Source organism: Puma concolor, chromosome E3, assembly GCF_028749965.1.
Source record: "Puma concolor isolate L17-30 chromosome E3, mPumCon1.1.hap2, whole genome shotgun sequence".
Taxonomy (NCBI): domain Eukaryota; kingdom Metazoa; phylum Chordata; class Mammalia; order Carnivora; family Felidae; genus Puma; species Puma concolor.
Window position 1 is genome coordinate 25,431,560 of NC_141682.1, and position 27,304 is coordinate 25,458,863.

Sequence of the window (27,304 nt, forward strand, 5' to 3'; positions counted from 1 at the left end):
GGTTCAGTGGGTTAAGCGTCCGACTTCGGCTCAGTCGATCTCGCAGTTTGTGAGTTTGAGCCCTGTGTCGGGTTCCGTGCTGACAGCTCAGAGCCTGAAGCCTGCTTCGGATTCTGTGTCTCCTCCTCTCTCTACCTCTGCCATGCTCATGCTCTGTCTCTCTCTGTCTCTCAATAATAAATAAACATTAAAAAAAAATTAAAAAAAAAGGAGGAATCACTGGTAAAGAATTGAGAGATCGTTTTCAATGTTTTTGTTTCTTATTTTAAAATTTCTACAATAAACATGCTATTATATAAGTATATATACAATAATAACAATTATGTTTAAAAATGTATAAAAATGGGCAAGAAAATAAGCAAAACGTTAATAATTACATCTTTGGGTGGTAGATGTGGGTTGTTTCCCTTTCCTTTTAAATACTTTACCTTTCATTTCTTTTGTGCATGTCACAATATTGTTATAACTCAAAAAAATACAACTTTCAAATAACTGAAACACAAAACACACATTTAATATTGAAACTTACTTGGCAGCTAGGACATCTGTATTGGAAAGGTTTCCTTGAGCAATCATTTTTACTTGGTTATAGGCAGCCTTGATAACCTAGGACAGACAAGAAAAAGCTGGTCATTTTTGATCAGTGCCAAAGTGTCTTGAGCAGTCAAATGTTCCTCTACTGAGGCAGAAACACAAGATGAAACGTTAGTTCCAGGGAACTAGCACAGTGTCTATTTGGAATTCTTGTCACCATGTGATCCTCATTCTTCTAGTGTTCCATAAAGCAGCTGTTTGTACAATTTATAGTATAGCCAAGTAGCCAAGCTTCTTAAAAAAGTGGCAGAGTGCAGAGGATGGTTCAGGAAAAGCAAACACAAAGATTTATAATTGCCTGCAGAGAATAAACACCTTTCAAATTTCCCTAGACTCTTATTAAAGTGTCATGCAATTAATACTGCTATTCCTTACTATTCACTAAGAAGAAAGTAGTAATCCACGTACAGCTGATCTGTAAAGCCTGTCCATGCCTGGGATGCTGGAGTCAAGAAGGAATCAAGTTCCAGTGATGTGAGTGCATGTTCGGCAAATATTTGTTGGGTAAGTTCATAAACCTGGCCCATGATTTTCTCCATCCTGACCTTGGCACCATTCTGGGTTACTGACCTATCCCTAATCACCTACACTGGGACCTTCATTTCCCCTGTGTTTTAGCTATCCATTTCTACAGCCACACCCAGCATTTGGACATGACCTAAATTTGCTCTGTGAAATCCCCAGTTACAAGTCCCATGGCCTAAGCCTTTAATCACACTATCCCTTTCTTTCACTTTATCAAGATCTTTAGTTCCCTGATTTGTCCACTTTCAATCTATGAGGTCCTTTTGCTTCACTTCTCTGTCACAGTTACTCTTGCCAGTGTGCCCCACTCTCTTGCCATCTGCCCAGACTTCTAACCTGCCTCCTTTGCAGGCTCCCAATCTTGGATCACCCCTAGTACCTGCCTCCTCCATTTCTCCATTAGGAATACTACTGAAGAAAGATTATGAAGTGACTGTAATATGCAACATATGTGTAATAAGGGAAATGCGTGACTACAGTATGAATTTGTGGTCTCCTATCTCAAGGAGCCATCTACACGACCACTGAGGCCCATTCCATGCATCTAGCCATTCATTTGTCCCAAATCTCATTCTTTTCTTTAAACTCTCCTCCCTTATTCTTTTTAATTTTTTTTTTAATGTATGTTTATTTTTGAGAGCGAGCGAGGCAGAAAAGGGGCCAGAGGATCCAAAGTGGGCTCTGTGTGGGGTGTCTGGGTGGCTCAGTCAGTTAAGCGGCCAACTTCAGCTCAGGTCATGATCTCATGGTTCATGGGTTTCAGCCCTGCATGAGGCTCTGTCCTGACAGCTCAGAGCCTGGAGCCTGCTTCAGATTCTGTGTCTCCCTCTCTCTCTGCCCCTCTCCTGCCTGTGTGTGCGCTCTTGCGCTCTCTCAAAAATAAACAAACATTAAAAAAAAAAATTTTTTTTTTTTTTTTTTAAAAACAAAGTGGGCTGTGTGCTGAGAGACGTGGGGCTCGAACTCATGAGCCATGAGATCATGACCTGAGCCAAAGTTGGACGCTTAAGTGACTGAGTGCCCAGGCGCCCTCTCCGTTCTTGTAAGACATGACGTCGCCTCCTACCTCATCAGGAATGAACTTCTGCATCTTCTTGACATCCTCTTCTCCCAACATCAGTCTTTGTGTCCAAGGCTAAAATGTCCACTTGTACTCTACATCCCATCTGCTCCTGCTTTTTCAGATCCGATCCATTTATAATTTCCTATCTCCTATATATGCTCCAATCTTTCTTTACTTTCAGTGTGTAAACTCTTCCAAAACTACAACCTACTTCCCTGTAAGTCTGAGCTCCACCTGCCTATGCCTCTCATTTATTCTTTAACACTATAAATTTTAGCTCACTTCCAACACTCTGGTGAAAACTGATAATACTGCCAAATGATGTCCTAGTTTGCTATAACTACTAGAGCTCCCTGTGGTAACTAAATGGATGTTAACCCACAGTGGATCAAAATTATATTAATCATTCTCTCTTTTCTGGCCTCCAAAAATACCAGGTTCTCTTCTTTTTCTTCCTGTTTTCTTGGCCATTTTCCTTAGTTACTTGGTGGCACTTCCCTGAACTTGAGCTCCAGCTTTCTTTTCCTACAGTCTTTTACACACAACCCTCACTTCAATACAATCTCTATACTGAGGACTCCCAAATGTACATCTTGGCCTTGACCTCACCTGAGTTCTCAATACAGATGTCCAAGAGACAACTCAATGTCATCTGTCCAAACAGAGCCAAGAAAGAGGCACTTCTTCCCTCTTTCCTGCTAGCACGAGTATACATTTTTAAGTTCCTTCCACTGCAGACACACTTCAATGGTACTACACTATATGGAGCTCTGATAAGTCATGGCATTCACTCACTCACTATTTTTACTAAAAACATGTTAATGAAGGAGAAAAAAACTTGAGAGTTAGTGAGTCTGCAACTTACATCTCCAGCTGCAGCAGCCTGTGAAATGGTATAAATCCCAAAGAGTCCAGAATCCGAGTAACTGGCATTAAAAGCAGAAACCTGAAATATAATGAAATTTTACTGTATGTCCTTTTACTAGATAATCAGGGCAAAATTTCCCAAATAGACAAAAACTTGGACCTTCACAGCATAAGCAAAATATATTAATATTTCATGTAACCAGTTCTGTTAATGACTGCAGTGTTTTGTATACAGGTTACTTCTTTCAAAACTATAATGGTTTTAACTTTTTTCACTTAAATCTAAAATGGATTATTCCTTTACTTTTTGCTGGGTACTTTCTAACCTTCTTTTGATGATTAAAGGTTAAACATTCATGTGTGAACATTATTATTACAGATGCGGTATGGCTGAGGGGTACAGACTGTGGGCTCTGGCATTAGACAAACTTGCTTTCTTCCTTCTGCTATTGTGACTTCTTTTTCATCAATTCACTTACACTTCTCCTACAGACTAAAGTCAAAGGACTGGGGGAAAATGTTTGCTTAGTGGATGTTATTTAGCTGTCCACGGTAGCGAAAAGTTGAGCCTCTAGATAACAGGGGTATTGCTATCTGCACTCTGAGCAGAGGGGTAAGCTCCTTAAGGTGAACAAGAGCGCTTAGTATAATGTTTCCCAGTGTTTATGCAGACAAATTACGTAAGGATCACCTGAGCTGTTATTAAAAATACAGACTTTGAGGATAGAGGAAGACGGCGGCATAGGAGGACACTGGGCTCACCTCGTCCTGCTGATCGCTTAGATTCCACCCACATCTGCCTAAATAACCCAGAAAACCGCCGGAAGACTAGCAGAAGGGACTCTCCGGAGCTAAGTGTAGACAAGTGGCTCACAGAAGAGGGTAGGAAGGGTGGAGAGGCGGTGTGTGCTACACGGACTAGTGGGAGGGAGCTGGGGCGGTAGAGGGGCAGCCCATTGGGCAAGGCAGAGCCCCTGAAGTCTGGCTTGCAAAAGCAGAGGGGCCGGACTCCGTGAGTTAACAGCCAGCGAGACTTAACATTTGGAACGTTAAAAGTCAACAGCTCTGCTCTCAGAGAACGGGAATGGTGAGAAGACACTGGGAGGGAGAGTTGTTGAGCCCCGGAAGGACAGAGCTTGGTGGGGGAACAAAGGCTCTGGCAAGCACCATTTCCCTGTCCCATCCCCCAGCCCAAATTCCAAAGGGAACCAGTTCCCATCACCAAACTTGCTTGCACCGCGCAAATGCCCAAGCTGTGCTTCTGTGTATCCATCCCTCTGATGGGCCTGCCTCCCTCCTGGTGCTGCAGGGCCCCTCCCACAGGGGGCCACAGACGGCAGAGCTAAGCCTGCCCCCCCGCCCCTGTACACCTTGCGGATCCACCCCAATACATCCTTGGCCAGATCCCATCAAAGCAGCACCAGAAGCCTGGCAGTGTGCAAGCAGCCCAGACAGGGACCACACCACTCCACAGAGAGGCCTGCCCCTGGAAGAGGGGAAGATAAGGTACACGCTGATCTGACTGTGGCCCCAGTGGTGGAATGGGGGCAGACATCTGGTCTGATTATGGCCCCGCCACCAACACAAGTTACTCCGGACAGCACAGGGGAAGTGCCCTGCAGTTTGAAGCCACCGCAGGGACTACCCAAAATGACAAAACAGAAGAATCCTCCTCAAAAGAAACTCCAGGAAGTAGTGACAGCTAACAAATTGATCAAAAACGATTTAAGCAATATAACGGAACAAGAATTTAGAATAATGGTCATAAAATTAATCGCTGTGCTTGAAAAAAAAGCATACAGGACAGCAGAGAACCTATTGCTACAGAGACCAAGGGACTAAAAAAGTGTTATGAGGAACTAAAAAATGCTATATATGAGGTGCAAAATAAAACAGAGGCGGCCATAGCACGGACTGAGGAGGCAAAAGAGAGAATAGGTTAATTAGAAGATAAAATTATGGAAAAAGAGGAAGCTGAGAAAAAGAGATAAAAAAATCCAGGACTGTGAGGGGAGAATTAGAGAACTAAGTGATGCAATTAAACAGAACAATTATCTGTATCATAGGAATTCCAGAAGAAGAAAAGAGAAAGGGGCTGAAGGTGTACCTGAAGGTGTACTGAGAACTTCCCTGATCTGGGGAAGGAAACAGACATTGAAATCCAAGACGCACAGAGAACTCCCTTCAGACGTAACTTGAATTGATCTTCCGCATGACTTATCATAGTGAAACTGGCAAAATACAAGGATAAATAGAGAATTCTGAAAGCAGCTAGGGATACAAAAGCCCTAACTTACAAAGGCAGACACGTAAGGGTAGTATCAGACCTATCTACTGAAACTCGGCAGGTCAGAAAGGAATGGCAGGAAATCTTCAATGTGATGAATAGAAAAAAATATGCAGCCAAGAATCCTTTATCCAGCAAGTCTGTCATTCAGAATAGAAGGAGAGATAAAGGTTTTCCCAAACAAACAAAAACTGAAGGAATTCATCACCACTAAACCAGCCCTACAAGAGATCCTAAGGGGGATTCTGTGAGTGAAATGTTGCAAGGACCACAAAGTACCAGAGACCTCACTACAAGCATGAAACCTACAGACATCACAATGACTCTAAACCCATATCTTTCAATAATAACACTGAATGTAAATGTACTAAATGTGCCAACCAAAAGACACAGGGTATCAGAATGGATAAAAAAACAAGACCCATCTATTTGCTGTCTACAAGAGACTCATTTTAGACTTGAGGACACCTTCAGATTGAAAGTGAGGGGATGGAGAACTATCTGTCATGCTACTGGAAGTCAAAAGAAAGCTGGAGTAGACATACTTATATCAAACAAACTAGATTTTAAATTTAAGGCTGTAACAAGAGATGAAGAATGGCATTATATAATAATTACTGGATCTTTCCATCAGGAAGAGCTAACAATTAGAAATGTCTATGCACCGAATACGGGAGCCCCCAAATATATAAAACAATTAATCACAAACATAAGCAACCTTATTGATAAGAATGTGGTAATTGCAGGGGACTTTAACACCCCACTTACAACAATGGATAGATCATCTAGACACAGGATCAATAAAGAAACAAGGACCCTAAATGATACATTGGATCAGATGAACTTGACAGATATATTTAGAACTCTGCATCCCAAAGCAACAGAATATACTTTCTTCTTGAGTGCACATGGAACACTCTCCAAGACAGATCACATACTGGGTCATAAAACAGCCCTTAAGTATAAAAGACCTGGGGCGCCTGGGTGGCGCAGTCGGTTAAGCGTCCGACTTCAGCCAGGTCACGATCTCGCGGTCGTCCGTGAGTTCGAGCCCCGCGTCAGGCTCTGGGCTGATGGCTCAGAGCCTGGAGCCTGTTTCCGATTCTGTGTCTCCCTCTCTCTCTGCCCCTCCCCCGTTCATGCTCTGTCTCTCTCTGTCCCAAAAATAAATAAACGTTGAAAAAAAAAATTAAAAAAAAAAAAAGACTTGACATCATCCCATGCACACTTTCAGACCACAATGCTATGAAACTTGAAGTCAACCACAGGAAAAAGTCTGGAAAACTTCCAAAAGCATGGAGATTAAAGAACACCCTACTAAAGAATCAATGGGTCAACCAGGCAATTAGAGAAGACATTAAAAAATATATGGAAACAAACGAAAATGAAAATACAACAATCCAAACGCTTTGGGACGCAGCGAAGGCAGTCCTGAGAGGAAAATACATTGCAATCCAGGCCTATCTCAAGAAACAAGAAAAATCCCAAATAAAAAATCTAACAGCACACCTAAAGGAAATAGAAGCAGAACAGCAAAGATACCCCAAACCCAGCACAAGAAGAGAAATAATAAAGATCAGAGCAGAAATAGATAATACAGAATCTAAAAAAAAACTGTAGAGCAGATCAATGAAACCAAGAGTTGGTTTTTTGAAAAAATAAACACAATTGATAAACCTCTAGCCAGGCTTCTCAAAAAGAAAAGGGAGATGACCCAAATAAATAAAATCATGAATGAAAAAGGAATTATTAAAACCAATCCCTCAGAAATACAAGCAATTATCAGGGAATACTAGGAAAAATTATATGCCAACAAACTGGACAACCTGGAAGAAATGGACAAATTCCTAAGCACCCACACACTTCCAAAACTCAAACAGGAAGAAATAGAAAACTTGAACAGATCCACAACCAGCAAAGAAATTGAATCAGTTATCAAAATCTCCCAACAAATAAGAGTCCTGGACCAGATGGCTTCCCTGTGGAATTCTACCAGACATTTAAAGCAGAGATAATACCTATCCTTCTCAAGCTGTTCCAAAAAATAGAAAGGGAAGGAAAACTTCCAGACTCATTCTATGAAGCCAGCAGTACTTTGATTCCCAAACCAGACAGAGACCCAGCAAAAAAAGAGAACTATGGACCAATATCCCTAATGAATATGGATGCAAAGATTCTCAATAAGCTACTAGCAAATCGAATTCAACAGCACATAAAAAGAATTATTCACCATGATCAACTGGGATTCGTTCCTGGGATGCAGGGCTGGTTCAACATTGGCAAATCAATGTGATACATCACATTAATAAAAGAAAAGAACCATATGATCCTGTCAATCGATGCAGAAAAAGCACTTGACAAAATTCAGCATCCGTTCTTAATAAAACCCCTTGAGAAAGTTGGGATAGAAGGAACATACTTAAAGATCATAAAAACCATTTATGAAAAGCCCACAGCTAATATCTTCCTCAATGGGGAAAAACTGAGAGCTTTCCCCCTGAGATGAGGAACACGACAGGGATGTCCACTCTCACCATGGTGTTTAACATAGTGTTGGAAGTTCTAGCATCAGCAATCAGATGACAAAAGGAAATCAAAGGCATCAAAATTGGCAAAGATGAAGAAGTCAAGCTTTCTTTCACTTTTTGCAGATGACATGATATTATACATGGAAAACCCGATAGACTCCAACAAAAGTCTGCTAGAACTGACACATGAATTCAGCAAAGTCGCAGGGTACAAAATTAATGTAAAGAAATCAGTTGCATTCTTGTACACTAATAATGGAGCAACAGAAAGACAAATAAAGAAACTGATCCCATTCACAATTGCACCAAGCAGCTTAAAATACCTAGGAATAAACCTAACCAAAGATGTAAAAGATCTGTATGCTGAAAAATATAGAAAGCTTATGAAGGAAACTGAAGAAGATACAAAGAAATGGAAAAACATTCCGTGCTCATGGACTGCAAGAATAAATATTGTTAAAATGTCAATACTACCCAAAGCAATCTACACATTCAATGCAATCCCAATAAAAAATGCACCAGCATTCTTCTCGAAGCTAGAACAAGCAATCCTAAAATTTGTATGGAACCACAAAAGACCCCAAATAGCCAAAGTAATATTGAAGAAGACCAAAGCAGGAGGCATCACAATCCCAGACTTTAGCCTCCACTATAAAGCTGTAATCATCAAATCAGCACGGTATTGGCACAAAAACAGACACACAGACCAATGGAATAGAGACTCCAGAATTGGACCCACAAAAGTATGGCCAACTCATCTTTGACAAAGCAGGAAAGAACATCCAATGGAAAAAAGACAGTCTCTTTAACAAATGGTGCTGGGAGAATTGGACAGCCACATGCAGAAGAATGAAACCAGACCACTTTCTTACACCATTCACAAAAATAAACTCAAAATGGATGAAGGACCTGAATATGAGACAGGAAACCATCAAAACCCTAGAGGAGAAAGCAGGAAAAAACCTTTCTGATCTCAGCTGCAGCAATTTCTTACTTGACACATCCCCAAAGGCAAGGGATTAAAAGGAAAAATGAACTACTGGGACCTCATGAAGATAAAAAGCTTCTTTTTTTTTTAAAAAAAAAATTTTTTTTTCCAACGTTTATTTATTTTTGCGACAGAGAGAGACAGAGCATGAACGGGGGAGGGGCAGAGAGAGAGGGAGACACAGAATCGGAAACAGGCTCCAGGCTCTGAGCCATCAGCCCAGAGCCTGACGCGGGGCTCGAACTCACGGACCGCGAGATGGTGACCTGGCTGAAGTCGGACGCTTAACCAACTGCGCCACCCAGGCGCCCCGAAGATAAAAAGCTTCTACACAGCAAAGGAAACAATCAACAAAACTAAAAGGCAACCAACACAATGGGAAAAGATATTTGCAAATGACATACTGGACAAAGGGCTAGTAAAATCTGTAAAGAACTCACCAAACTCTACACCCGAAAACCAAATAATCCAGTGAAGAAATGGGCAGAAAACATGAATAGACACTTCTCTAAAGAAGACCTCCAGATGGCCAACAGGCACATGAAAAGATGCTCAACGTCGCTCCTCATCAGGGAAATACAAATCAAAACAACACTGAGATATCACCTCATGCAGTCAGAGTGGCTAAAATGAACAAATCAGGGGACTATAGTTGCTGGTGAGGATGTGGAGAAACAGGAACCCTCTTGCACTGTTGGTGGGAATGCAAACTAGTGCAGCCGCGCTGGAAAATAGTGTGGAGGTTCCTAAAAATAGATCTACCCTATGACCCAGCAATAGCACTGCTAGGAATTTACCCAAGGGATGCAGGAGTGCTGATGCATAGGGGCACTTGTACCCCAATGTTTATAGCAGCACTTTCAACAATAGCCAAATTATGGAAAGAGCCTAAATGTCCATCAACTGATGAATGGATAAAGAAGTTGTGGCTTATAAATACAATGGAATACTACCTGGCAATTGAGAAAGAATGAAATATGGCCTTTTGTAGCAATGTGGATGGAATTGGACAGTGTTATGCTAAGTGAAATAAGTCATACAGAGAAAGACAGATACCATATGGTTTCACTCTTATGTGGATCCTGAGAAACTTAACAGAAGACCATGGGGGAGGGGAAGGGGAAAAAAAAAGTTAGGGAGGGAGCCAAACCAATAAGACTCTTAAAAACTGAGAATAAACTGAGGGTTGATGGGGGGTAGGAGGGAGGGGAAAGTGGGTGATGGGCATTGAGGAGGGCATCTGTTGGGATGAGCACTGGGTGTTATATGGAAGCCAATTTGACAATAAATTTCATATTAAAAAAAAAAAAAAAAAAAGACTTTCAGGTTTCTACAACAGATTCACTCACCCAGATCCCTGTAGATGCAATCTGGAAAGCCACATTTTAAAAATAATTCCAGATGACTCTTATGTATGTTACAATTTGAGAACCACTGACTTGGCCAATATAAAGCATAAGAAGAGATGATTTGGGGCGCCTGGGTGGCGCAGTCGATTAAGCGTCCAACTTCAGCCAGGTCACGATCTCGCGGTCCGTGAGTTCGAGCCCCGCGTCAGGCTCTGGGCTGATGGCTCGGAGCCTGGAGCCTGTTTCCGATTCTGTGTCTCCCTCTCTCTCTGCCCCTCCCCCGTTCATGCTCTGTCTCTCTCTGTCCCAAAAAAAATAAATAAAAACGTTGAAAAAAAAATTAAAAAAAAAAAAAAAAAGATGATTTTTTTTTTTTTTAATTTAAAGTTTATTTTTGAGAGAGAGAGAGCATGGGTGCAAGTGGGGGAAAGGCAGACAGAGAGGTGGGCAGAGAAAATCCCAAGCAGGCTTCACACAAATGGCACAGGCTCAAACACTGGGTTCAAACCCACAAACTGTGAGATCATGACCTGAGCCAAAATCAAGAGTCGGACACCAAAGTACTAAGTCACCCAGGCACCACAAGAAGAAATGCTCTTTAATTACCTGAAGTTTAATTACAATTTTGAGACTATCTTATTCATACCCCAAATTTCTGGCCAAATGCTGAAGTAGGAATTTCTGTTAAATTATGTCACTGGATTTAGAATTAAACTCCAGCCACCCAAAAGCATCATTAACATTCAATGGTGAAGAGTAAGAATGAAGAAAAAAACCCAGAATAGACCATGAATGAGGAGAGATGACATGTAGAAGAAATTTAAAAAGTAGCAGCTATAATTTAATTTAGAACTAATGTAAGATAATGGTTTTCAAACTGTGCTCCAGGGAACACCAAAGGCTTTGTACAGAAGATTCCAAGGCTTTCAATGTCAAGTGGGCATTCAAAAATTTTTTTAAAAGTGGAAATTTTTGTGTTGGGCATTGCAGTTGGGGAACTATATGGGATTAAAAAAAAAAGGTTTAAAAACTATCACTTAAGAGAGAAAAACGCTCTGAAGGCCTGATATACAGGGAAATCATTTTAGATTTCTTTCTGAGTCAACAGGACTGCGTATCATAAACTTTGTTCAAATCAAAAGCGTGGTTTATGACCCACCACACACGCACTTTAGATCTGCTTTGTGAATGAGTAGCCTAAAGGAAAACCATGTTGTCCAGGAGATAACAATCAGTGCTCAGATTCCTGCGTTTCTTTACAGTAAAATTGTGATTCCTGCCTGAATGAGAATCTATAATCTTTAGAGCTTTCACAGGACGTAAAAAGTACATAACCCTGTAAAAACTGTTCATTCTCTGGAGCACTTTCTTCCCTGTGAAGAGCAAGTTTCCTGGCCAGCTGTCCTAACTTGGAGCTCCAATAAAACTCTTTCTTACTTTTGGACTCTAAAAGGTTGGTTCATTTCGTGTTGACACCACTGATTTTAATTCCACTCTTAAGTGTCATATGGCCAAAGATTATCTACTTGTGCCATATACTGTTGTAAAATCACGACCAATATTTAGTCCTAAAATTCAATACATTTACTGCTTTTGCTGAAGGTCATGTGGGGTATTGCACTGGGCAAACAAGGGGTACTCATTACATAACAGTTTGTTGGCTGACATTTTACATTCTCTTGATTTGAAGTATCATTATTTTGAAAGCTTTAGCACTTTCCTCACTGTTACAAAAGGTGTGTTTGAGAGGAACATGGCTTTTCGTTAAAATTAAATGTCATAATTTTTCTATTTTAACTTAATTTCAATCTGGAGTGGTGGGTCCATAAACTGTTTCTTAGTGTATATGTTGTACCTTTGGTTGGAAAGTGCAGTGAAATTCACAAAGTAGCCATAAGAACACAAGGGGACAGAAGAAAATCTAGAAAAAAGACTAATTAGAATCTAGGAAAATGTTTAATATCTAGAACTTCAAAGAACTGGGGCACCGGGGTGGCTCAGTCGGTTAAGCATCAGACTTCATTCAGCTCGGGTCATTAACTCATGGTCTGTGAGTTTGAGTCCCCCATCGGGCTCTGTGCTGACTGCTCAGAGCCTGCAGCCTGCTTCGGTTTCTGTGTCTCCCTCTGTCTCTGCCCCTCCCCTGTGCGCTCGCGCTCTCTCTCTCTCTCTCTCTCAAAAAATATACATTAAGGGGCGCCTGGGTGGCTCGGTTGGTTAAGCGTCCGACTTCGGCTCAGGTCATGATCTCATGGTCCGTGAGTTTGAGCCCCGCATCGGGGTCTGTGCTGACCGCTCAGAGCCTGGAGCCTGTTTCAGATTCTGTGTCTCCCTCTCTCTCTGCCCCTCCCCTGTTCATGCTCTGTCTCTCTCTGTCTCAAAAATAAATAAACGTTAAAAAAAAAATTAAAAAAAAAAAAAACATTAAAAAAAAAATAAAGGGAACTGAAGTGTGAATCTCTCACTTTTTAAGCATTTACTTCTTTCTACACTAGAATATAATTGAAAAGACAGTAAGTTTTTAGTTAGATCCTCTAAGGAACTAAACTCAAGCCTGGCTATCTCTTCAACTTTACAAAGATTTTATTTGAAGAGCAGATTAACAGGACTACATCATACACACTGACCCTTTAAAAACAAAAGGAGAGATACTGACTATTCAGACTCACATCAAATGGCTGGTGAACTCCCTTGGCAACGGCCTGGTACAGAGAGCTGGTAGCATTGCTGCCCCTCTTGACGTGTGGTCCAGCACCAAGGACATACTGGAGAACACTAAATGCATTTGCTTCTGCACTTCCTATTGTAGCACTTTCTGCTACAAGGGCAGCATGGACGAGGCTGTCTCCGTTCTGCTCTCGGATTTCACCTGGTGCCATGTAAGGAGAGAGTGACGAAGAAAGGGGCTTGTTTCCCACAGGTTTTATTCTGTATTCTCTACAACACAGTATTAACTCACTGAAATTAAACTTTCCTGTGGCCTGGTGCTCTTAGCATGTCATTCTGCTCTCCCCACAGCGCGCACGCACACATACACAACACGTTTAATACACAACTCCCAACCAATCTATTCCCTTCCTTCCACACGGAGTCTGTTTGGTGGTAAGTAATTAGGCCTATCCCACACCAATATGCTATTCTGATGTGGAACATCCTTCTGATAAATTAGTCCTAACAGAACAAAATGCTTACTTACCTCCACGATATCTGGCCTTTGTACTAGGTAAACCAAGCCCACCCCTCATGTTGAGAAACTGTTCAGCAACTTGCTTTAGAACAGGATGACTCACACCTATTTCAACAGAAACAAAACCAAGATAGAACCATCATTTCTAAAACACAATTGTAAAATACCTCTTTTAAATACATGATTGTACAAGTCAAGTTTTTATAGAAAAAAACAGTAAAGAAAACAAGAGTACGCTCCCAAAATGCTACCCTCCCTGAGATGCCACTTATACTTTACTATATACTCATCTAGAACTTTTTACTACACACATATGAATATTATCATTTTCCTTTTTTTTTAAATGGTGTTTATTTATATTATTTCTAACTTGTCTTTTGTAATTTAGATCTAAGTGAGTGGTTTACAGCAAACATTTAATGGTTATAAAGAATTCCATTTTATGGATGTACCACCATTTATTTAATCAATCCCTTTTTGATGGACTGTTTCCAATAGTTGGCTATTAAAACAATATTGCAGGGGCGCCTGTGTGGCTCAGTTGGTTGGGCGTCCAACTTCAGCTCAGGTCATGATCTCCTGGCTTGTGAGTTCGAGCCCCGTGCTGGGCTCTGTGCTGACAGCTCAGAGCCTGGAGCCTGCTTCTGATTCTGTCTCCCTCTCTCTCTGCTCCTCCTCTGTTCACTTTCTCCCTCTCTCAAAAATGAATAAACATTAAAAAAAAACTTTTTAAAACCAATATTGCATTGTGCATCAAAGAACACTTTCAAGAGAGTGAAAAGAACCCACAGGATGGGGAAGAATGTTTGCAAATCACATATCTGATAAGGATTTAGTATCTAGAATATACAAAGACTCTTACAACTCAATGATAAAAAAACCAAACAGCCCAACTAAAAAATGGGCAGAGGACCTGAATGTGTATTTCCCCAAAGAAGATATACAAATGGCCCAAAAGCACAAAAACAGATGTTCAATGTGCTTGGTCATTAGGGAGATGCAAACCAAAACCACAATGAGACACCACTTCACACGCACAAGGATGGTCATAATCAAAAAGACAGATAATAAGTGTTGGTGAGAAAGTGTAGTTATTGGAACCCTTGTGCACTTGTTGGTGGAAACACTAAAATGGTTCAACTGCCACAGAAAACAGTCTGGCAGTTCTTCAGACGGTTAAACACTTACCATATGTCTTGGCAATTTTACTTCTAATAATATACCCCAAAGAATTAAAAACAGGCATATAACAAAAACTTATACATGAATATTTATATTTACAATAGCCAAAAGGTGAAAACAACTCAAATGTCCAAGTGATGAATGGATGAACAAAAAGTGATAATAGAATATTTTTTAGCTAGAAGAGGGAATGGAACATTGGTACATTACAATAGGGATGGACTTTGGGAACACTATGTTAACTGAAAAAAAGCCAGCTACAAAAGGCTACATATTATGAGATTTTATTTATATGAAATGTCCAGACAAGTCAATTCTACAGAGACAGGAAGTAGATTAGCAGTTGTCAAAGGCGAGGAAGTAGAACAGGGGAGTGACTGCTAATAAATATAGCCTCTCTTGGGGATAATGACAATGTTCTGAAATTATGCAGTGTTAATAGTCATAGTACTCTCTGAATATAATAAACCCCATGGAATCGTACGCTTTAAAAAGGTGGATTTTATGGTATGTGAATGATACCTCTATTAAAGTGTTATTTATAAAACAAATGAACAAAAAACCCAATATTGCAAATAATATCCTTGTGCAACTGTTTTGTAAACTTGACCAACTGTTTTTGTATGATAAATGCTTAAAAATAAAATTGTTGGGTCTAAAGCTGTCAACATTTAGAATTTTAATATATTTAAAGAGACCTCCAAAAATGGACCAGTTTATGCTTCCACCAACAATTTTTAAGAGTGCCTATTTCTCCATACCTTGGTTAATACTGGGTGGTGTCAATCTTTTAATTTTTGCCAATGTCACGGGTTAGAAGCTTTTAACTACTAGTGAGGCTATTTTTTTTAAAATAATTGGCCATATACACATATATACAAACATTTTCCCCATGACTTGTTCGTGCCCTTTGCCTATTTTCAATTATATTATACATCTTTAAAAACAAAAACAAAAATACTTTTAAAGCTCTTTGCTCAGAGACATTTGTCCTTTGTCAAAGATTTTTCAAATACTGTAATTTTTTTTACATAAATGTTGAATTCTGCTTTCTAAAACAAAACAACCTGAGAATTAAAATCCCATCACATAGTGCCTGAGGACTGTAAACATAAACAGAGGACTGAGTTATCAAATTTCATTCAATCATGTGCTCACATAATTAGTTACTGTTCTTTTAAAAAAATTTTTTTGTTTTAATATTTATTTATTTTTGAGAAAGAGAGACAGAGTGCGAGTGGGGGAGAAATAGAAAGAGAGACACAGAATCTGAAGCAGGCTCCAGGGTCCGAGCTATGAGCACAAAGCCCAATGCGGGGCTGGGGCTCACGAACCACGAGATCATGACCTGAGCTGAAGTCAGACGCTCAACCGACTGAGCCACCCAGGCGCCCCAATTAGTTACTGTTCTTAAGGAAACAAACTGACCTGCAAGCAATTCCCAACTTACCAAGTCCGATCAAAGCCATTCTCGCACTTGTAAAATGGTTCTGCACATAGTTATGTAACTGAGGAAGTTAAAAACATTTATGAGGTTATATAGGTAGAAATACAAAACACTAACAATTAAAACTGCAGCGCAAGAGAAAATAAAAACTCAGGCTTAAAGGCTGCTGTAGTGAACTAGACTACCTAGTGCTGAATTATACAGATTTAATTTTTTTTTAATACGGATTTAATTTTTAAAACTATTGCTGAAATTCAGAACTAGAACTTAATGTGATGATGGCTACAGAACTATGAACATAATGAAAACCACTGAACTGTGCACTTTAAGTAGGTGAACTATACAGTACAGGAATTATATCTCAATAAATCTGTACTGAAAAAAAGGAATTAAAAAAGGCCTGAAAAAATCAGAGCACACACTGGCTTGAACTTGAAAAAAAATGAGACTAAGTTTATGATTTTTATTATGATTTTAGCAGATGTGCATCAGATTTCTTTTGTCTCTTTATAGACAGTAATAAGGTACCACTAACATTCTACCATAGGGCTAACAGTTATATCACCATATCCCTCCTATATCCTTCACACTCATCTTTGAAGGGTTCCTTGTCAGGATATTACAGTCTATATCAGGGTTTCCAACCTGGATAACAAAATTAGCTGGAGCTTAAAAAACAAAAACAAACACTGTCACTGTCTCTGACCCCCACCCCATTCCTAGGCCCACTCTACAAACTGATATACTAGATTCAATGTGGAATCAGAATCTTGATTTAAAACCAACCATCTGCCCATCCAATGAATCCCCAGGTGATCTGAGATCAGTGAGATTTGCGAATCACTGGTTTATATTATTTGGACCTAACATACAAAAGTAGGGCTAAAACATACTCTCAACAGGCCCACTATTGCTTCCAAGGGACTGAAAATTGGCTCCTGGGGGCAAGAAAAACATTTTACTCCTTTCATATATAGAATACAAATATATATATGTATACATATATAAACACAGAGTGTATCTATGATATTAAAAATTCTGGGTATAAGAAATTGGCTAAAAAAAGTTCCCTGGGAATGGGTCATAATGTTAAAAATCACTAGGCTAAGGTAATGAGACTGAATCAAGTTACCACAATTTATGCCCTAAAGCCAATGGTGCTTAAATCTCTGGAATCACCCTGGAAAGTCATATATATATTTTTTTTCTACCGAATGCTGCCATTGCTCAAGGTAGTCTACCACCAATTTCTTTAGGATTTCCTTTAAGGACACAATTAAAAATGCTAATAATTTTGAGATAACCATGGTTAACATCTTGCCCAGGAGACAGACAGACACACGCACACACACACACACACACACACACACACACACACACACACTTTATTTTCTAAAATTGGGACCCTATGGTATATCCTATTTGTAAATTGTCTTTTCTTCACTTGATAATATGCTACGGAATTTTTCCGTATCAGTATTTTTGGATGACTGAATAAGTCCATTCTACAGATAACTAAGTGAGTTATTCAGTCCCAGAAAGTTGGGTATTTAACTTGTGTCTCATTTTTCACAATTATAAGCAATCTTACAGTTGACATTCTTGTAGATGTTTTGCTCTATATATTCTTTTAGTTATCTTAATAATATATTTTCACATGGGTGAAATTGATTTCTGAAAAATTTCAGAACTCACTGACGGCCAGTCTTATGAAAAATGCTTAGCATTTAAGTTGGATCATATCAGTTATAATTTTTTTTAAAGTGCCATATGAATGGGAGGCATTAAACTGTTGATTGATAAGTGGATGGTTTTCTAACCAGGAAATAAAAGAGTAAAGGGATAGAATATACAATTCAGTTTGCTCTAGTGGCTAACCAGAAATGAAAGAATAAAACCTTAATTTCCAAGTTATATATACTTTGCGAGTATTAATAGTTCCCAATTCTTCTCTTTCTTTTGCAAATTTTTCTCAATATCTTTTGATAAAAAAAATTTGGGGGGGGGATAGAATAGGAAATTAAGATTATATATGCATATCTACACTTGCAGGTTTGATACTCAAGGTTTCAGTTTCACATTTTAGAAGTGAAGTTTTAGGTTATACATACGGCTGTGACATGTGGCAAGTCTGTACTGCCAGCAAAGTGAGGCCAGTGTGCTGGAGGAGGCGAATGAGCTAGTAAGCAGGCTAACGAGGGATGGGAAGTGATACGGGTTCATTCCTATCTGCCTATTCAGAGGAGTTAAAGAAGACTTTTGGTCACAAGATTACTAAATTTAACATTTAGATACTGCTTTAAAAAGACACATATAAACAGAGAAAGGTCTAGAGGAAAATATATCTAGGCAGTAACATTCAGTGACTTTAGGTATGTGAAATGTTTCCTTTTTTACTTGTTCTGGATTTTTCTGAAATTCATATATTCCTTTTGTGATTCAAAACTTTAAGTTAAAAGCTGTAAAAATTGTTCAGATAGAATTTTAGTTAAAAAGCCAAGCTGATGGAAAAAAAAAAAAAAAAGCCAGGAGGTGAATTTTTAAAATTTGAAGATGAAAAGAAAAATTAACAAACCTGAAATGGCAGTGAAAAGCAGCACACTGTAAAAGGTAATGTGTTTTACCAGTACCTCATCTGGTGTCACTTTTCCAATCCTATAATCAGGGCAATACAGGGAATTAGCCAAGGCATTTCGGTAAGCTGCAGCATGCAAATTTTCAATGACACCTGTAAAATAAGTAAAGAAGCACTTGTGGAAATACAATTCAAATAAAGTCAACATTTTCAGAACCTGGAAAGCAATAAGACTACAATTTTGGTCACCTTATGGCATTCAAGTGTTAAGATTAAGGCTTGAATTTTAAAATTCTGCCAGTTGAATGTGCTGAGAAAAGCAAGAAATTATGTGAAAGCAGCTTCTACATCACGGGGTCCACCTGATCACTTCTCTCATCTACCTGGTATCGTCTGGAAACTATAATGGTCTGGGTTTCAGCAAGTCTGAATTGAGTTATAGCTCTGCTACCAACATGCCATGTGATCTTGGGTAAGTCATTTACCTGAATTTTACTCCCAGGCTCTCTAAGTAATGAGGAGTTGTCAGGTTAAAAAGAGCTATGAAAGTGCCAGTGTTAAGTCATCTTACTAGCTCTCGAAGGTCAAACTGCACTCCTCACTGGTGACTGGCACTGTTCTTGCTTTCCTGCTTCAGTCAGTGTCTTTGAGGTATGTCCCTTTCATTTGCTCATTATTTGGGCAATTTCTCTATGCCAGGCACTGTGTTAGGTGCTGGAAATAGAGACATGAGTAAGACACAATGCCTGCCCTCAAAATGTTGAGAGGAAAAACTGTGAAAGCATGATGAAGCTGATGTCAGCAGGATGTGAAAAAAGCAGCAGGGGCACAAGGGAAGGGCAGTGGGAATCAGGAAGGAGCACCAGAAGTAAAATCCAGGATGAGTCTTACATAAGGAGTAGGTGTTTCCCAGGAGAATGATTAGGGAGTGGCATTTCAGGCAGAGAAAACAGACAAAAGCATCCAGTAGGATAACAGATTCAAAGGGGAAATGCAGTTGGGAGGGGAAGAAGATAGAACAAAAAGCGATGGAGGTAGGCAGGGGTCAGATGGTGAAAGTTATCACACATGCTAAGTTGAAGAGTTTGAACTTTATGCAACAGAGGCTGAGAAGCCTTTAAACGGTTTTCATGAAGGATCGCTTGATGGCAATGTGGGAGACGGACGAAGATGGAGACCTGGGGGCAGACACCAGCCAGGAGACAGCAATAACTGTTCAGATAGAAAGGATGAAGGCTGGAACCTCACTGCTAACAGCAGGGAAGAAATAGAAAATTGTAGAAAAGATGACTTACAGGCCATCTATTTCTTTGGTGGAGGTCCAGAGTAATGAAGACCATACTCCTTTGTAAAACAGTATCACTAACATAATATTAGTTAACATAAACCAAGCTCTCATACGTTCCAGACACTGACAGGCCTGCGTTCTGAGTGAAGCGCATCCCATGCTGAGCCCCTGCAGCTGGTCACCTGCTTAGACCCAAGTGGTCCACCTGCACGCTTCTGCTCCTGCCGAACCTGTGTGACTTCCAAGAGTTGGTGCTGCTTGTTTACGTATTTGTTTTGCTAGTCACACTTGTCGACAGTTATCATATAAACACAAAATACGAACACCAAAAAAGTTAAAAAAAAAAAAAAAGTTGCTTCCTTTGGAAACATCTAGTAAAGGTGAGTTGCCTAAGCAATAATAGCAGCACCAATTACGAACTGTTGCTCGGTTTGGTGTAAGCAAACTACTGAAAAAACACTGGATTCTAAATACTAAAACAGGGATTCTATAATTAATTTACCTACCATCAAAGATGAAAAATAATCAACAACATAAATGTTTAGAAACAAAAGAACACAGTTAAGAAACTAGACAAATTTTGGAAAAGTTATTTATAAACTCAAGCAGAAGAAAATTTCAACGGCAATTTTTTTCCTCAAAAACCCAGTATCTTAGAAGCAACTGAATGTGATCTGAAAATATACTTACGAGCCTGTGGATTCTGAAAAGCCACAGCTTTGTCAATCCTTAGCTGAGACTGAAGGTCAGCTACTTCCCAACGACGAAATTCTGGGGCTGTGGTGACATTGAGCAGGAACTCCATTAGAATATCACTATAGAAGACATCAAGAGTTTCACGTCAAAAATTTAAAACCAAAGTCCATTCTACATAAATGTAATGCTCTCTATATTAAGTTTTAGGCCTTGTGGTAAGCACAGTGTTCTATAGTTTGTGACCAAAATCAGAGGTCATAACACCACATTAAAAAGGACAAGAACTGAGCAGCTTAGGATTTCTTTAAAAGCAGATGTCCTCAGCACATGCAGATACTTACACATCATCTCGCAGACATTCCACAGTGTAGGCCATGTTTTCCCTGGTTGAAGTCACACTGAATCAGAAATAAATTACAATGAATTATCTAAATCAGAAAAATAAGGCTTCCTTATATCTTTGTTAAATCAACAAATTCCTTTGGAAAACTTATTCTGAAATATAAAAGCACACATATTCGTCAACTAAAGCTTGAAATATTTTAAAAAGTCTTTAAAGGAAGGAAATCTTGACATGTTACACATGGATGCACCTTGAAGACATTAGACTACGTGAAATCAGAAATCAGAAAGAATATCATGATTTTGCTTTCAGGAGGAACCTAGAGAACTCTAAACCATACAACATAGAATGGCCACTGTAAGGGGTGGCCAAAGACAGAAGGAGAGTTAGTGTTTAATAGCTAGAGCGTTTCAGTTGGGGAACAAAAAAAACATCCTGGAGATGTATAGTAGTGATGGTTTCCTAAAGCCACTTCATGCCAAAGACCTGTACACTTAAAGCAGTAAATTTTATGTATATTTTACCCTAACTAAAAAAAAAAAATGGCAATTAAAGTTGAAGATCTCTTTGTACCCTTTTCTGGCTAACTCTTTCACTCCCTCTTTCCCACTCTAGAGACAAACACAATGGTAAGCACTATGTATTGTTTTTAAAATGATACCTTAAAAATATCTGTTGTTTCTCCACAAAACATTTAACTAGAATAATCTAGTTCATTCCTTAACTGCTGTATACTAGTCCCATCATATCACTAGACTATACTTTATTTATCCATTTCCCTGAAGATGGCATTTAGATTGTTTCCAGTCTTTGTGCATGTGGATTAAAAACTTAGGCTGTAAGATATGCTCATTTTCAGTATTACTAGATATTTGTTGATTCTTTCCTAAGTACTTGTATCAGTTTATTCCACTAACTGTAGACGAGATTCTCTTAACACTGCCAACACCTTTTATAAATCTGACAGGTAATGGCATGACACTGTCGATTATAAGTAAAGATCAGTGTTTCTGGCTTCCTACTCTGGGAATAGACTGTTCCTATCCTTTGTCCGTCCATTTCCTATTTTGCTTGTCCTCTCCTAATTTGTAGTTCTTTATTTTTCCAAATAATCATTTCCGTGTTTATGTTGCAAATATTTACTGCCAGTTACTTGAATTTTTACTTTAAGTCATAAAGATGTTTTACATTTTGATGTTGTCAAATTGATTAGCCTTCTTCTTGTGTCTTCACAAATCTTTAATCACCTTGATAAGATAGAAAAGTTCTCTTACAGTTGAGTATTTTTTGGTGTTCTCATCGTTTCTTATTACTTATTTAAAAAAAAATTTTTTTTTTAACGTTTATTTATTTTTGAGACAGAGAGAGACAGAGCATGAACAGGGGAGGGGCAGAGAGAGAGGGAGACACAGAATCTGAAACAGGCTCCAGGCTCTGAGCTGTCAGCACAAAGTCCGACGCGGGGCTCGAACTCATGGACCGTGAGATCATGACCTGAGCCGAAGTCGGATGCTTAACTGACCAAGCCACCAGGCGCCCCTCTTATTACTTATTTTTAACATACCTTAATTTACCACCAACTGCTTCAATTCCACGGGTTATCTTGAAAGATGAAGCTCCTTTTGTAGTCTGGAAAAAGAAACAACAACCGTATTTAGTAATTTTTTACTGCCAAACACTACACTGTATCACAATCTAATGTCTGATTGTCATTAGACTCAAAAGAACTTTACCTAAATAGCAGATCCTTTTAAAGTTTGCCAAAAGTACACTATAGTGTTTCTTTTCTTTTTTGTTTGTTTTACTTATGTATTTTTTTAAGTAGGCTTCACACCTAGCACAGAGCCCAACGTGGGGCTTGAACTCACAACTGAGATGAAGACCTGAGCTGAGATCAAGGGTTGGATGCTTAAGCAACTGAGCCACCCAGGTGCTACCACTATACTTCTTTTCTGTAAGACCATGATACTATAGCATTTCTGAACAAAGTGAGGCAGTAAAGACGCTTACCAAACTGGATGCAAGACGAAGCAAATGAGAGGTTCCTAAGTTGTTGGAGTCCTCATATCTACTGCCTGCTTTAATGAACAAACCAATTCTTGATGCAGGAGCATAGTTTTCCAGAGAAGCAATCACTAAGCCATTTGGTAACTTGGTAAACTGTATTTAAAATAAAGTAAGATGTGATCAATGTTTTCATATTACCAAAGACAGTAAGGCATGTATGGGTTTCAGTGAGCAACTCAGTGGGACTAACCTCAAGGTCCTGAGGAAGTGGAGGCACTCCTGCAGGGGCAGCTGTGGTCTTCACTTTGGGAGCAACTTTCAGGGAATAAAACCTCTAAACACAAAAAAGACAGGTTACCCAGATTTCTTTCAAGAACAATGTCTTATATTCTGGTGTGCCCAAGGAACAGGTGTCCAGTGATAAAATAACTTCATGAGAGGATCTGGCTGATTAACTTAGTATTACTAAGTTACTTAAATCTCTATTTGTGTAGAGCCTGAAGGAATACCTAATCCTATGTGCTCATTTTTTTTAAATAATTTTTTCACATTTATTTATTTTTGAGAGTGACAGAGCATAAGCAGGGGAGGGGCAGAGATAGAGGGAGACACAGAATCCAAAGCAGGTTCCAGGCTCTGCACTGTCAGCACAGAGCCTGATGCGGGGCTCGAACCCACTAGCTGTGAGTTCATGACCGGAGCCAAAGTTGGATACTTAACTGAATGAGCTACCCAGGCACCCCAATGCTCATTTTTTTAAATGTAAAGAACTACTGTATTTTCTTTTCCCTTTTAGCCATCTTTTTTCTTATAACCATCCTATTAAAGCTTCAGGTGGTTCTTCCTGGCTCGAATGCTTTGGAATTTTTCTGAAAAGGTGTGGGACTGCCACATCCATACCCTTTTATTGATGTCAGCATTACTGTTTTCCTTATATGCTCAGAGAATCTCATTTTAGCCTACTTCCCAAGGGAAGTGACTTCATCTCCATGATCATTTTAGTAACCTTTAAAAAAGAGAGTATACCAAGGAAAATTCCTCCAAGCCCCTGATATTTTCCACAGTATCTTCACTGTCTTGCGTGCTACAGTAGGACCACACAACCAAGGGTTTTATTTCTTCGCCTAATATAAATTTTGATCATCCTGCAATTAACAATAGCTTCAGCTACAGCAGATTGTCAGTTTATTATATGCAGCCACTGGAAAGGTAAAAGGGTCCTCTTAAATGCTGGATAATGGATCCAAAATGCATAACTTTATTGTTTGTTTGTTTTGTCAAATGATATACACTGCTATAATATTCATCCTTAGGTTCCTGAGGTTATCAGCAGAGATGTTATCCCAAAACCAAATGCACATACTGCTGGAGTTTCCTGAGGACTCCCATCAGAGGCTGCAATGCCCCTCCTCTATGATGTCCTGAAGGGCTGTTACATAGTCAACATCAGTGCTGTACTAAGTTGGTTCCTAGTTTTCACTTGTTATTAGTACTTTTTAATTATAAATTACAATGAGCTTTGTTTTACTATCAATTTCGTTTGCTGGGTGTGGTACGTTTAATTCTACTTGTGATTTTGGTTTTCGATTTTCATAGCTGTTCAAGTATGAATAATCTATAGTTCCACTGTTAAGGGAGATTTAGGTGCTTTTCCCTCAAGAAACAGCTTTGTTGATTATGTACCGTCCTTAATTGGTCCCATTCAAATCAGTTGCAAAGAATTATCCTCGTAATTGTCATGCAATTACTAGATTACGTTAATACCCAAATATGTATAAACTTATTCTTCTGTAAAGTAAGTGATATAATTGGGAACATTAATTGTTTTCAAGTTTACTACAATTTGTTTACATTAGTCCTCTCCAGTTCTGTTACCTTTGAGTACTTTCATCTACTGGAAAGTGGGGATGGATGGAATGGAGGAGATTTTGGGGTGTTTTGCTAGTTTAACTAGGCTGCTCTCAGAGTTGTTAATTACTGGTTTGTCTAGGTGTGCTAGGAAGGGTAATTTAGGTGATACTGTAGTCTAAATGGCAGCCCTTTATATATCCACAGTATATCTATTTAAACATTAGGCACAGGGAAACTCCATTCCCTGTTCTTCTTCACCACTCTCTAGCAGGTTACTAGGTTATCTAGTAACCAGATTCTACCGGCATCTTGGGCTAATTTTTTGTTGTGGGGGAATGTTTGCACACTGTAGGAAGTTAGCAGCACTTCTGGCCTCTAGATGCCGGGTACGTTCCCCCAAAGGGTATTATAACCAAAAATGTATGCAGATACTACCAAGTATTCCCTGGCAGCAAACCTTGCCCGCCTGAAATTTTTTTTTTTTTAACGTTTATTTATTATTGAGAGACAGAGAGACACAGAGCACGAGCAGGGGAGGGGCCGAGAGATGGAGAGACACAGAATCTGAAGCAGGCTCCAGGCTCTGAGCCGTCAGCACAGAGCCCTACGCGGGGCTCCATCTCATGGACCGAGAGATCATGACCTGAGCCAAACTCGGTGCTTAACCGACTGAGCCACCCAGGGGCCCCGCCCACCTGAGATTTTTTTTTCTTTTTTTTTTTTTTAATTTTTTTAACGTTTATTTATTTTTGAGACAGAGAGAGACAGAGCATGAACGGGGGAGGGGCAGAGAGAGAGGGAGACACAGAATTGGAAGCAGGCTCCAGGCTCTGAGCCATCAGCCCAGAGCCCGACGCGGGGCTCGAACTCACGGACCGCGAGATCGTGACCTGAGCTGAAGTCGGAGGCTTAACCGACTGAGCCACCCAGGCGCCCCTGAGATTTTTAAAAGTGTTCCTCACTTCCCCTGATGATAACCTCCACTCCACAGTGATAGCACGCTGACATTTGAGGAATCTTCCCCAAGTGACGGCTGTTTTGTCTGGGTTGAATGAGAAGTCTTAAGCGGCTCCCGAGGGCTGACCCTGAGCCCCTCCTAGAATTCTCTAACATCAAGAAAAACACGTTATACTGTTGGGGCACCGTAATAAGTTTCAGGCACAGTGATAAGCACTGTACGGCAAATTTGCTTATTTTTTCCTTAACATTTTACTCATAAGCTCAACTTAACCGTTGGGGAAACTGATGCTCCGTGATACACTAAGAAGCAGGGGCCGGGGTTGACAGGGTAAGGGTGGAGGGCTAGGTACTCGCTGGCTTCCTTGCCCCCCAGGACTCGCTGTCTCCTCCCGCACGCCAAGTGCAGCAGTGACCTTCAGAGGTCTCTCCACCGAGTCACTTCACCTCCACTCTCAAGCTCTTTCCCTCTCCTTTTCAGGTTTTCCGGCGTTAGGTCTCTTCTGCTCGTAGCACGAGCTGGGCCTCCAATGCGCGACCCACTCAGCTTGCAGCCCACTTGGCCCGCAGAATTCGGCTGAAGGGCAGACGGAAGCCCAAGGCCCCGAAACTCCAAACCAAGCACCACCGGCCCCTATCACCTGACATGCTGACAAACTGCTCCCCAACCTTTCCCCAAGCCCACCGGCTGTGCTCACCGAAAAAGACCCGGCTCTGCTTAGCAGCTTCATGGCTCAAGATTGCAATAATCCACGGTCACAGCCGGTTAAAGGAAAGCAAGATGGTGGCCGACGACGGAATTTCCCAGCTCCCCCCGCGACACTCTTTTCCCACGCTTTCTACGTAAGAGGACTCTCTATGCGGACAGCACTCTACTGCTCCCCGGAGGAGGTTGGGCCAGTCCAATTACTCTAAGACGCAGGATAGGCAGACGCATAATTTTGTAAGTAAATAATCAGAAGATTACTTATGTTACCACTTTTTGGGTTCTAGTCCTGGCCCGGATATCCACTCTGTAATTCTGCTCTACGTCTACGACATCCCATCACAACCCCCCCTCCGCACTTTGGATTCTCCCGATCCGGATTGTCCAATTAGAGAGCCCCCTTTCCCGGAATCCCACCCGCGGTCTCTGGATTTACCCTTGCACTTGCGCTCCCGCACTTTTCTGCTCTCTTTCGGCCGGCGCTTTCGGAGAGACTTTCGTTATCTATTTGCTTTTTTGCAGAGACGGGCTTCGAGTCCGGACGTGACTGTCTGTTGCTTGGTAAAGTCCTCATTAGATCATTAGCTTTCTGAGAATAGAGGTCTTGTCCAATGAACCTGCTGCTCTAACTCCCAGAACAGGCGGGGGATACAAATGGGCTGAGTCCTGAAACCGAGGCAGTCCTCACAATTAAGGTCTCTGCTTTCATGAAATTTATATTCTAGGCCGAGGCTACGTAGAAAACAAAAATTTAACTACACTTTTCGTATGCGAAAAATTAAAATGTTTTGAATAGCAGGGCTGTGTGTTGGGGGTACTTCTGAGCTGAAACCTGCATACTAGGAGTCCTGTGACTATCCAGGG

General features: G+C 40.2%; 1 protein-coding gene across 1 annotated transcript in view; it reads right to left on the reverse strand.

The window, feature by feature from the left end:
• The window catches only part of UQCRC2 (ubiquinol-cytochrome c reductase core protein 2), a 31,529-nt gene extending 4,941 nt beyond the window's left edge, over positions 1 to 26,588 (reverse strand). Inside the window, exons 1-12 of the mRNA XM_025916754.2 lie at positions 26,433 to 26,588; positions 23,177 to 23,260; positions 22,930 to 23,079; positions 22,484 to 22,548; positions 20,918 to 20,974; positions 20,571 to 20,695; positions 18,648 to 18,745; positions 16,021 to 16,078; positions 13,398 to 13,493; positions 12,871 to 13,070; positions 3,048 to 3,128; positions 530 to 606 (exon numbers count right to left, since the gene is read on the reverse strand). Coding sequence (XP_025772539.1) covers positions 530 to 606; positions 3,048 to 3,128; positions 12,871 to 13,070; positions 13,398 to 13,493; positions 16,021 to 16,078; positions 18,648 to 18,745; positions 20,571 to 20,695; positions 20,918 to 20,974; positions 22,484 to 22,548; positions 22,930 to 23,079; positions 23,177 to 23,260; positions 26,433 to 26,465 — 1,124 coding nt within the window. The 5' untranslated portion in view covers positions 26,466 to 26,588. The remainder of the gene's footprint in view (positions 1 to 529; positions 607 to 3,047; positions 3,129 to 12,870; positions 13,071 to 13,397; positions 13,494 to 16,020; positions 16,079 to 18,647; positions 18,746 to 20,570; positions 20,696 to 20,917; positions 20,975 to 22,483; positions 22,549 to 22,929; positions 23,080 to 23,176; positions 23,261 to 26,432) is intronic.
• Between the last annotated feature and the right edge of the window lie 716 nt (positions 26,589 to 27,304).